The sequence below is a fragment of the Narcine bancroftii genome, chromosome 8 (genome assembly GCF_036971445.1).
Source record: "Narcine bancroftii isolate sNarBan1 chromosome 8, sNarBan1.hap1, whole genome shotgun sequence".
Taxonomy (NCBI): domain Eukaryota; kingdom Metazoa; phylum Chordata; class Chondrichthyes; order Torpediniformes; family Narcinidae; genus Narcine; species Narcine bancroftii.
In genome coordinates this window covers 62,623,696-62,636,400 of record NC_091476.1, presented here as the reverse complement: position 1 = coordinate 62,636,400, position 12,705 = coordinate 62,623,696, and the positions used below count along the sequence as shown (strand labels likewise).

At 40.5% G+C, this 12,705-nt stretch overlaps 1 protein-coding gene across 2 annotated transcripts in view; it reads right to left on the bottom strand.

Moving 5' to 3' along the window:
- LOC138740769 (nuclear RNA export factor 1-like) overlaps window positions 1–12,705 on the bottom strand; it is a 109,338-nt gene that overhangs the window by 27,538 nt on the left and 69,095 nt on the right. For both annotated transcript variants that reach the window (XM_069893847.1, XM_069893848.1), the window contains exons 13-15: window positions 10,631–10,686; window positions 9,299–9,406; window positions 24–82 (exon numbers count right to left, since the gene is read on the bottom strand). In XM_069893847.1, coding sequence (XP_069749948.1) covers window positions 24–82; window positions 9,299–9,406; window positions 10,631–10,686 — 223 coding nt within the window. The remainder of the gene's footprint in view (window positions 1–23; window positions 83–9,298; window positions 9,407–10,630; window positions 10,687–12,705) is intronic.

The following is a 12,705-nucleotide window of genomic DNA, read 5'->3' as shown; positions in this document are numbered from 1 at the left end:
AGACAAGAAAGCATTTCCCTTACTTGGATCTTTCAGTTTCTTCACATTTCGACTTTCTTTGAAATAATCGGCCAAATTGCTCCTGTTTAGAGACAACACACATTTTTTAGGCCATGAATATAGGATTAGTTGTCCAGAATGTTTCTATGCACTGCAACATTTTGCTCATATCTTGACAAAGGACTCAGGTTCAAAACATTGGTTATATTTTGCTTCCTATACTCGCTGCATAACCTTCATAAACAAACAAGGCACTCTCCATACTGTGAACCAAATGCCAAACTATGCTAATTCTGTCCACCAGCATGTGCCATGGAGGGAGCAAAACACAAAGGTTTGTAGACACTGTGATTGCAGTGAAAACTCAGCAGGTCTTGCAGATTTCAAAGGAGGTAAAGGTATCTAACTGTCGTTTTGGGCTTGAGCCCTTCTTCAAGGTGGAGCCAATTTTCCTCCAAGTACATCAAATGTTATCAGTTCAAGCCTTCAACACCCACTTGTGGCACACTCTTCCAAATGCAACTGGTCTCTGGAAAGTAGAAATACCCTCTGCAGATCCTGTCCCTACGGTTCCTCCTCCTCTTACACGGGGCAATTCTGACCAACAACTCCATGCCTCTCATAATGTGGCATGCCTGTGTCAGGTCATTTCTTGTCTCCTCACCCGTCTTCTCCCCGGTGAATGACAACACCTGTGCTCGCAGATCCCAGGTTGGGATAGGCAGTTGTGCCTCTTCAACCTGGGAGGATCGAGCTCCATCGTTTTGACACGGCGCCTTTAATGTACAGCCCTTCTGATCCGAGGTGGATCCAGTCCATCGAGTCTGCCCGCAATTTAATCATGAGATGATCCATTTTCCCACAGCCCCACTGCCCAGCCTTCTCCCCATAATCTTTGATGCTCTGTCTTAAATACACCCAATGATGACCTCCACAATTGCCTGTGGCCACAAATTCCACAGATTTAGCACCCTCTGGCTGAAAAAATATCTCCACATCTCTGTTCTAAGTGGATGCTCTTCAGTCTTGAAGTTGTGCCCTCCTCTCCTCGACTCTCCCACATCTACTCTGTCCATGCCTTTCAACATTCAAAATGTTTCAACGAGATTCCCCTCATTCTCCTCATTCTCCTAAACTCCAACCAATACAGGCCAAGAGGCGTCATATGATTACCCTCTGTGGTTCTGCGGCTGAGTATCACACAAAAACGGTGGGCTGTTGGCGATTCAAAGCGAGGAACTCGGGCAGGTTGAAGGCCGCTGGCGAATGCAGTAGTGGATTTCTGGAGACTGGCTTTTTTTAAAAATTTTTTTTATTTTTCACACTATAAACCATATTGACCAAGATACATACAGACTTTTTTTTCTTGAATATATAGTGTCATTTTCTCCCCTCCCTTCCCTCCCTCCCTCACCCCCTTTCCCATTTATTTGAAGTTCAATCTATAAGATACATTAAACCCGTTAAACAATGTTGTCACTTAATAAAAATAAACAAGAAATTTTACTGAGTCAGTTCTTTTCGTTATCTTATCCTTCTGTCATTTTAGGTGGTGGAAGTCCATGGTAGGATTTCTCTATTGTATTTCATGTATGGCTCCCATATTTGTTCGAATATTGTGATGTTATTTCTTAAATTATATGTTATTTTTTCTAATGGAATACACTTATTCATTTCTATGTTCCATTGTTGTATTCTCAAGTTGTCTTCTAATTTCCAGGTTGACATAATGCATTTTTTTGCTACAGCTAGGGCTATCATAACAAACCTTTTTTGTGCTCCATCCAAATCGAGTCCAAATTCTTTATTTCTTACATTACTTAGGAGGAAGATCTCTGGGTTTTTTGGTATATTGCTTTTTGTGATTTTATTTAATATCTGGTTTAGATCTTCTCAAAATGTTTCCACTTTCTCACATGTCCAAATTGCATGAATTGTTGTTCCCGTTTCCTTTTTACAGCGGAAACATCTGTCTGATACTGTTGGGTCCCATTTATTTAACTATTGAGGTGTGATGTATAGCCTGTGTATCCAGTTGTATTGTATCATGCGTAACCTCGTGTTTATTGTATTTCTCATAGTTCCGAAGCATTGCTTTTCCCATGTTTCATTCTTTATCTTTATGTTTAAATCTTGTTCCCATTTTTGTTTAGGTTTATCGTTTGTTTCCTCGTTCTCCTTTTCTTGCAGTTTGATGTACATGTTTGTTACAAATTTTTAAATTATCATTGTGTCTGTAATCACATATTCAAAATTGCTTCCTTCTGGTAACCTCAGACTGTTTCCCAATTTATCCTTCACGTAGGTTTTCAGTTGGTGGTATGCAAACATTGTATCGTGAGTTATATTATATTTATCCTTCATTTGTTCAAAGGATAGTAATTTATTTCCCGAAAAACAATTTTCTATTCTTTTGATCCCTTTTCTCTCCCATTCTCTAAAGGAAAGGTTATCTATTGTGAAAGGGATTAGTTGATTTTGCGTCAATATTAGTTTTGGTAATTGGTAATTTGTCTTATTCCCTTCTACATGAATCTTCTTCCAAATGTTGAGCAGATGATGCAATAACGGTGAATTCCTACGTTGCACCAACTTTTCATCCCATTTATATAGTATATGTTCAGGTATCTTCTCCCCTATTTTATCTAGTTCTAATCTGGTCCAATCTGGTTTTTCCCTTGTTTGATAAAAATCTGATAGGTATCTTAATTGTGCGGCTCTATTATAATTCTTAAAGTTTGGTAGTTGTAAGCCTCCTTGTTTGTACCATTCTGTTAATTTATCTAGTGCTATTCTTGGTTTCTCCCCTTTCCATAAGAATTTCCTTATTATTTTCTTTAACTCCTTGAAGAATTTCTCTGTTAGGTGAATTGGTAATGACTGAAATAGGTATTGTATCCTTGGGAAAATGTTCATTTTAATACAGTTTATCCTTCCTATCAGTGTTAGTGGTAAGTCTTTCCAATGCTCTAAGTCGTCTTGTAATTTTTTCATTAATGGATGATAATTTAGTTTCTATAGATGGCCGAGATTTTTATTTAGTTGTATACCTATGTATCGCATTGCTTGTGTTTGCCATCTAAATGGTGATTGTTTCTTGAATTTTGTGATATCTGCATTACTCATTGGCATTGCTTCACTTTTATTTGCGTTGATCTTGTAACCCAACACTTCTCCATATTCCTTCAATTTCCTATGTAATTCTTTTATTGATATTTCTGGTTCTGTTAAGTATATTATAATGTCATCTGCAAATAGACTGATTTTATATTCCTTCTCTTTTATTTTTATCCCTCTTATTTTATTTTCTGTTCTTATCAATTCTGCTAGTGGTTCTATAGCTAACGCGAAAAGTGAGGGAGATAGTGGACATCCCTGCCTTGTTGATCTGCTTAAGTTAAATTGTTTTGATATATATCCATTTACTGTCACTTTCGTCAATGGCCCCCTATATAATGCTTTAATGCACACACATGTCAAACTCTGGCCCGCGGGCCAAATTTGGCCCGCGATATAATTATATTTGGCCCGCAAGATCATATTAAATATATATTAGAGTTGGCCCGCTGGCTGCCGCACCAGTATAGCGCATGCACACTGAAGGTGAAAATGAAGACGCCGGAGGTGTGGAGGGAACTCAAAGTCCCGAATCCCGGGGTTCGGAGCGCCGCACTCAGCCCGCCCGGCTCCCGGACACACAGACGTGGCTGGAGTTGGGGACCATCCTCGCTGGGTCTGCGTTTCAGCGGCGACACCGGACCGAACGTCTCGTTGGCGATGCTTTCCCCCTCGCTCTGTGCGCGGCGGACCCTTCCTCCTGCTCCTTTTGCTGGAGACGAGCCCGGCGCCGTGAGATCGCAATTTAATCCCTCTCCAACCATGGGAGGGGGGTGGGAGCAACGCACTCTTCTCAGCCAATTCCTCCACCGCCCCGGACGCCGGCATGTCAACGGGCGGTTCGGGTGCCTTCGTCAGGCGACCGACCTGTTGGTCCAAGACAAGGGAAGAGCGTACAAACTCCACACAGACAGCACCTGAACTCGGGTGAACGTGGAGCTGCAACCCCACATTCCACATCAGGACTGTGTGCAAGATTGGGAGCAGTGAGATGGAAGCTTATTTTGTTCCTGTGATTTAAACCTTTCTTGGGGTGGGGTGGGGGGGGGTCCTTCTCTGACCACTTGCCTAACAATTAACCTAATCAGATGTGGAGTTACCACAATACAACAGTTCTCAACCTTTTTCTTTCCACTCGCTTCCCTGTGCCATTGGTGCTCTGTGATTAGTAAGGGATTGCTTAAGGTGGTCTGTGGGTGGAAAGAAAAAGTTTGAAGACCACTGCTTTAATCATCCCTCATTGACTCGTCATGTGCACGGTTTCAGAACGCTAAAGGAAATGGGCCAATGACAATAACAATGACAATGAAAGAGTTTATCCAAAACTATTATTAAACATTTATTTTAATAAGAAAAAGTTTAACATTACATATGTTGAAAGAAGAGAAAACATGCAGAGGTTGTTGAAAATTTTCAATAAATATTTAGTTTGGCCCTCGACTTAGTCCAAGTTTTTAATTTTGGCCCTCCGTGAATTTGAGTTTGACACCCCTGCTTTAATCAAATTAATATATTTCTCTGGTAGGCTGAATTTTTGTAGTACTTTGAATAAATAATTCCATTCTACTCTGTCAAAGGCCGTCTCTGCGTCTAAAGCAACCGCTACTGTTGGAGTTTCATTTCCTTCTACTGTATGAATTAAGTTAATAAATTTACAGATATTGTCCATTGTTCGTCTTTTTTAAATAAATCCAGTTTGGTCTAGATTTACTATTTTTGGTACATAGTCAGCCAATCTGTTTGCTAATAGTTTAACTATTATCTTATAATCTGTGTTAAGTCGAGATATTGGTCTATATGACGTTGGTGCTAGTGGATCTTTCCCCGTCTTTGGTATTACTGTAATTGCTCCTCTGTTTGTAATTTTGGTAGTTCAATTTTATTTAGAAATTCATCTGTTTTGTCTTCTTTCCCTTTGTTTTCAGTTTGATATAGTTGCTCGTAGAATTCCCTGAAGTTTTCATTGATCTCCGTTGGATTATATGTAATTTGTTTGTCCGTTTTCCTTAATGCCAATACCATTCTTTTAGTTTGTTCTGTCTTAAGCTGCCACACTAGAATTTTGTGCGTTTTTTTCTCCTAGCTCATAATATTTCTGTTTTGTCTTCATTATGTTCTTCTCTACCTTATGTTTGTAGTGTTTCATATTTTATTTTTTTTTGTCTGCCAATTCTCTTCTTTTAGTTGTATCTTCCTTTATTGCTAATTCTTTATCTATATTTGTTATTTCCCTTTCCAACTTTTCTGTTTCCCGATTGTAGTCCTTCTTCATCTTAGTTACATAACTTATTATTTGCCCTCTGATGAATGCTTTCATTGCGTCCCATAGTATAAACTTATCTTTCACTGATTCCGTATTTATTTCAAAGTACATTTTAATTTGTCGTTCAATTAATTCTCTAAAATCCTGTCTTTTAAGTAGCATGGAGTTTAATCTCCATCTATACATTCTTGGTGGGATGTTCTCTAGCTCTATTGCCAATAACAGGGGTGAGTGGTCCGATAATAGTCTAGCTTTATATTCCGTTTTCCTAACTCTCCCTTGAATGTGGGCTGATAACAGGAATAGGTCTATCCTAGAGTATGATTTGTGTCTACCCAAATAATATGAATATTCCTTTTCCTTTGGGTGTTGTTTCCTCCATATATCCAAAAGTTGCATTTCTTGCATCGATTTAATTATAAATTTGGTTACTTTGCTCTTTCTGTTAGTTTTTTTTTCCAGTTTTATCCATGTTTGAGTCCAAATTAAGATAAAGATCCCCTCCTATTAGTTTGTTCCCTTGCGTGTCTGCTATCTTCAAAAAGATATCTTGCATAAATTTTTGATCTTCTTCATTAGGTGAGTATACATTGAGTAAATTGCAAAATTCTGAATATATCTGACATTTTATCATTACATATCTCCCTGCTGGATCTATTATTTCTTCTTCTATTTTGATTGGTACATTTTTATTGATTAATATAGCTACTCCTCTGGCTTTTGAATTATATGATGCTGCTGTTACATGTCCTATCCAATCTCTCTTTAATTTCTTGTGTTCCACTTCAGGTAGATGTGTTGTACGAATGCTATATCAATTTTTTCTTTTTTCAGTAAATTTAACAGTTTCTTCCTTTTGATTTGGTTATGTATTCCGTTAATATTTAAAGTCATATAGTTCAACATAGTCATTTCATACTTTGTTTATCTTTCCTTTCCATTTCCTCATCACCACCTTCCCTTCTTATCCATTTCTGCTTTCTTTTTTTGAACAATTATAAGACAACATTTCTAAAACATAAAATATTTCCACTATTCTCATTTCTAAAATTTCTTTAACCCCAATAGTCCCTCCCCTTTCTGAGTTGCCCTTTGTCCCTTGTCAGGCAACCACATCTCCCCTCTCCATTTGGATTTGTGAATCCGCTCGCAAGCATCAACTGATTTCGCAGTGAGTGTTATTCTTCCCCATCCAGCCCCCCCAGAAAAGGTCACTATATAACAAAGGTCACTCTCTTAATTCCCTCCTTACTTCCTTTCTTCCCTTTCTTTCCCTTCTTAGTTCTTACTTATACTCTATTTTTTAATTTATATATAGTTTGTTGTCGTTTTTGTTCTTGTTACATCTCTTCATCTCTGTCTGTTTTGTAGTTGTTCTGCAAATTTTCGTGCTTCTTCCGGATCCGAGAATAGTTTGCTTTGCTGCCCCGGGATAACTATTTTAAGTACCGCTGGGTATTTTAACATAAATTTATAACCTTTTTTCCATAGGGTCGTTTTTGCTGCATTGAACTCCTTCCTCTTCTTCAGGAGTTCAAAACTTATATCTGGATAGAAAAAAAAATTTTTGACCCTTGTATTCCAGCGGTTTTTTGTCTTCTCTTATTTTTTTCCATTGCCTTCTCCAATATATTTTCTCTTGTTGTATATCTTAGGAATTTTACTAGAATGGATCTTGGTTTTTGTTGTGGTTGTGATTTAGGGGCTAATGTTCTGTGTGCCCTTTCTATTTCCATTTCTTCCTGTAATTCTGGTCTTCCTAGGACCCTGGGGATCCAATCTTTTATAAATTCTTTCATATTTTTGCCTTCTTCATCTTCCTTAAAAGGCCCACTATCTTTATATTGCTTCTTCTATTATAATTTTCCATTTTATCTATCTTCTGAGCTAACAGTTCCTGAGTTTCTTTAACTTTTTTATCAGATTCTTCTAATTTCTTTTTTAAGTCATCTACCTCCATTTCTATGGCTGTTTCTCGTTCTTCCATATATCTGTCATGATCATCTCTAATCTATTCACTTTTTCTTCTTTTTATTTCACTGAATTCTTGTGACTGCCATTCTTTTTCTGTTTCCATATATTCTTTAAAAAAAAATATATCCATGTACTTGCCCTTCCCTTCATCTTCCATTTCTCTGTGTTCTTCCTCCTCCTCTTCTGAGTCCACTCCAGGGTCTGTGTCCTTTACCTCTGTCTCTTCTGGTTTTCTTGTTGGGTTGTTTATTTTATTTTGTTGGGTATTCTTGTTCTTCTTATTTTTATTAAAAGTGTCTTGGTGTTGATCTTCTTCCTCTGGGTTGGTCATCTGTTGTTTCTTTGATTTCCTATTTTTATTCTCTTCTTTCTTGTTCTCGTTATTTTCTGTTTTCCTGTTGAGAGTCTTGCTGTTGTGTTGTACTTGTCTGTTTCAACTGTGGAGATTTACTCCTCAGCTGGTCCCCCCTCCCGTCAGTGTTATTTTTGTCTTGCGCATGCGCGGTTGTGCACTTTTGTTTGGCTCCATGAGCCATTTTTGTAGTCCTGAGTTCGGGGTTTCCACTGACCTCAGGGAGCGGGCTTCTCTCCACACGGCAGGCCTTCACCTTCCTCCTCCGACGTCCTTCCTTCTTCTTTTCTTCCTGTTGTTTTTGATTTTTCTTTCTTTGCTGCCATTTTCTCCACACTTTCACTTTCAATTTGTTATGGTTTCTGTGTTAGTTCCTTTCTTTTTTCTCTACCTTTTTTTTACTTTTCTGGAGAGGGCTGGAGTTCCCCTACCGGCCACTACTCCAACACGTAGCTCCCCCCCTGGAGACTGGCTTGAGACTAGCTGAAGGGGTACCAGGTACTGGAACTGGAATGCAAGAAGGCCCCAAGGGCGCTGGAGGGTTCCTGATCATTTAGGAAGCTCGTATCTAGAGCTCGGGCAGCTGACGCTTTGGACTGTACTCTGTGCAGTGACTGCGGCAGTGCTGGAGGCCAAGTCGTGGACACTTGGTGACTCCGAGGGGATTCCCTTGCGCATCTCCTTCTCTGACTGCAAGAGGTGCTTCAGGCAATTTCTGCCTTAAGGCAGACAAAAGGAAATTCCGTGTGACGTGCACTATTTTTAATTACACATCAGTTAAGGAATCTTGAATCTTTTATTCCTGGAATCATCCTAGTGAACCGAGTTTGAATTGAACCAACTGCCCAAACTGCCACCTTCTCACCGTTTTCCCTCTGGATTCTGGAGGTGATTAAAATAAAAGCCTAATTGCGCATAAGACGGGAGTTTATCTGGAAAGAGGTGGCAGGGGGTTGGATCAGATCTTACCGATCTGCGTATACTTGTAGGTTGGTCTTCAATGATTTCCCTTGACATTTGCATGGAGGGAAGGCCCTGTAGTTTTTGCTGAGGGCTTTAAGCCTCTTTCTCTACATTAACAAGTCATTGCAGATCGTCAAAAGGTCACTTGACAGCTTCAACAGAAGTATTGCTGAAATAGGTCTCAAAGAATTATTGAGGACCTTTTCATCCAGCATTTTGGCCATCAGCAAGGAGGTAAAGGAGCATCAAGATCAGAACTGCCAGGCTGGGAAGGAGCTTCCCAGAGGCTGTGAGATTGATGAACAGTATCCTGTAACTGAGTAAATGATCCTAGAATATTTATGTATTTATTTTAAATTACACTTTATATGATTATTATATATTGTGTATTGTTTGTGTACATACCGTGATCACTGTTTCATCTGGTTGTACATGTAGTCAAAAGATACAAAACTTGACTTTCATCCCAGAACTGGGGAGAGCCTCCTGCAGGAACCACCCTAGCAAGAGAGTGGCTGAAATTGGGAATGCAACGTGGGAACAATGGCCAAGCTCCTCTTGCAATCTAGCACTGGGTCGATCACCTATTTCCACTGAAAACACATTTTTGGGTGGCAGTAGGCACTAACCTGGCAGAGTTTTGCAGAGAGAAGGGGATACTCAGCGAACAGCAGGCAGTGTCGTGGTATGCATCCAGTAGGCCCTGTCTGTCTGTCGAATCATACACTGAGTAGTACCTGTGGGCGACAAGAGCAAGTGCTGAGAGGACAGAACTGTCTTGGTCTGGCATGCTTCTTGGCTTAAAGTGGGCCTTTCAACATCTTCTCTTGCACCCAGGAAGATTTGTTTGTATCATGTTCCAGTCATAAACATTGAATTAAATACCTTATAATATTACTTTTGACCCTGGTGAGCAAGTTGAGATTATAGTGATGACAGTGGTCAAGTTATGGGTCTGGCAATCTTAGATAGGTCATAGAAATTTACAGCACCGTACAGGCTCTTCAGCCCACAGTGTGGAGCTAATCTAATGACCTACTCTGGCACCTGCCTCGAATTTCCTGACTGCATAACCCAGCATTTTTCTCAGTTGCATGTACCAATCTAACAATCTCTTAAAAAAATCCTTTTATACCTGCCTCCACCACCTTTGCTGGCAGCACATTTCATGCACCCTGTGTGAAGAACTTACCTTTCACATTCCCCACACCCCCCCCCCCCACCCCACCGTACTTACTCCCAAGCACCTTAAAACTGCGCCCTCTCGTGTTATCCATTTTAGCCCTGGGAAGAAAACCTCTGGTGCCCCCACGATCAATGTCTCTCCTCAGGTCACCCCTCATCTGCTGCTCGGAGGAGAAAGTCTAAGTTCCCTCAACCTATCTTCATGAGGCATGCTCTCCAATCCGGGCAGCGTCTTGTTAATCTCCTTTGCACCCTCTCTGTAACACTTAGGATGGCCGATAAGTGCTGGCCAATGATAATTAGATTCTGAAAAATCAATTGGAGGCTGATTTTCCCCCACGGTGCTGGTGATTGTGGCAAGTTGGGCAGAATATTAGAGAGGATAGGACAGTTTAAAAAAATCAGGGTGGCACAGTTAGAGCAGTGGCTATTAGTGCGGCAGCCCGGGTTTGAATCTGCTGCTGTCTGTAAGCAGTTTGTACCTTCTCCCCCGTGTCTATATGGGTTTCCTTCAGGTGGTCTAGTTTTAAAAACAGACAGGAGGTTAATTGGGGGCATGGGCCTGTAACTATGCTGTATGTCAAAAAAAGTTCTGTTATTTTAATTTCTGTCTTTATAAAAGCAGGTCCTTCTTCAATGGCGGGGGGGGGGGGGGAGGTGAAACTGTCCCCGTCAGCCAAACTACTGCCCGAGGATTGGTTGGGAGCACAGAGAGATTTGCTACCAGCTTCGCTTTCATTTCAGCACAAAGTTCACTCCAGCTCGAGACTACTTACTGCTGAATGAAGTTTGACACAATGACTTTGAATTCCTCTGTACCAAAGTAACTACCCTGCAAAAGATAAACAGCACTTTAGAGATGCCAACCGTCAAAACTAAAGATCAAGACTCTAGTGCAGTTAATGTGAGCATTTGTAGCGATCTTCGGTTGCAAACGAAAGTATTAAGCTGGGTGGATGTCCCAAAATACTTCACGGCCCGTGTTAAACTTATTGAGCATCAAGCAATGATGCAGTCAAATTGGCAGCCAATTGGCCAATTATTGGATCCCACAAATGATATTCAATTCAACTATTCAGTCAATGGTTCTATTGTGGAAAGGAAATCATAAAGTTCCTTGGTGTGCCAGCAGCATGGCACTTCCTCAGGAGGCTGAGGATGGCCAGGCTACCGGTCACCATCTTGACAAAGTTTTACAGGAACTCAAATGAGTGTCCTGTCTGGATGGATCATTGTGTAGAATAGGTGCTAAGCATGGGACCAGAAGTCAATGCAGAGGATCATCAGAACGGCCAAGAAGGTCACTGGGGTCTCCTTTTCCTCTTCTCGCAACATTCACTGGGATTGTGGCTTAAATAGGGCTCAAAGAATTGTAACAGACCCTTCTATTCATAACCCAGTATCATCAAGCATGAACAGGAGCATCAAAATGAGGAGTACCAGTCTGGGAAATAGCTTCTTCCCACCGGCTGAGATTGATGAACTGTATGTGTAACTGTAACAGAGTAAACCATCCCAAAATACTTGTATACCTTTATTTTAAATGGCATTTTTATGTATATATGTAATTATTATGTACTGTGTATTGTGTGTTTATGTGTGTGCTGAGTGGTTCGGAGAAAGGCTGTTCCGTCTGGTTTTGTGTGTGCAGTCAGATGATAATTAACGATCTTAACTAAGAAAGAATTCCCTGCTTCAAAAAAAGGGGAGGGGGGCACAGTTAGCACAACACTATTACAGCACAGGCAACCCGGATTCAACTCCACCATTGTCTGTGGAGTTTGTACATTTTCCCCGTGACCTCCCCTCCTCCAAGACATATGGGGCTATGGGATAATTGGGAGGCACGGGTTTAAATGATTGGAATCAACTTCTACCGCGTTGTGAACAGAATAAAATAAAAATAAAATGCGCATTGTGCGAGCTTTTACTCCCCCTCACACAAACATTTGCACTCACTCTTATCTCCCAGTAGTCTATCTTGAAGAATCTGACTTCTGGGTTACTTCCTGCCTCTGAAATTCATTTCCGCAGCTTCAGGTCGGTCCCTTCCATGTCACTTGTGGGCCTCTCCTCCCCCCTCCAACAAAGACTGACTGTAACCTGCTGTCAAGTCCATACATTGTTCTGATGAGAAAGGGCTCCACTTTTGGCGACTGTCTCTGCATCTGTTTCCAAAGGTAACATCTGCATTGCGTGTCTTCTCAGAAACAGTGACGTCGTTGTCGATGTCGTTGTCTGCACCCTGAGCTAGGTCACAATTGTGAAGATTTATCCATCCTTTTACATTTATCTTTTATTTTCTGCTCATGGCAGAAAAACCGCATTAATCTGTTATTTTTGTTGGAGTTTTATACACCTGTGTAACTGTACATTATATCTCAAATTTAAGGTTATTGTCATCTAATTGCACAAGTACAACCTGATGAAACTGCATTCTCCGGCCCTCAGTGCAAAACACGCAGACACACACCTCATACAATTAAAAATACGGTGCTGGAGAAACTCAGCAGGTCAAAGTGCACTTTATGTAGTAAAGGTAAAGACACATAACAAATGTTGCGGGCTTGAACCTTTCACCAAGGTACAAGCCAGCTGAGTTTCTCCAGCATTGTGTTCAATCGCGGCATCTGCAGACTTCTGCGTTTCACCCTCATAAACACACATAGAGACAAAAGCAATACATATGCAGGACAAATATACATATATAACAGATAAATATTGTTTAATATTTAGTAGTGTCTCAGATCTGTACATTGTGTTTATGCCACAATAATAACCACTCATCAGCTCTAGTTTTTGAGTTGACAGGCTCAGCGTTATCCCAGGTTGGAGGTTAGAACTTCCGTCT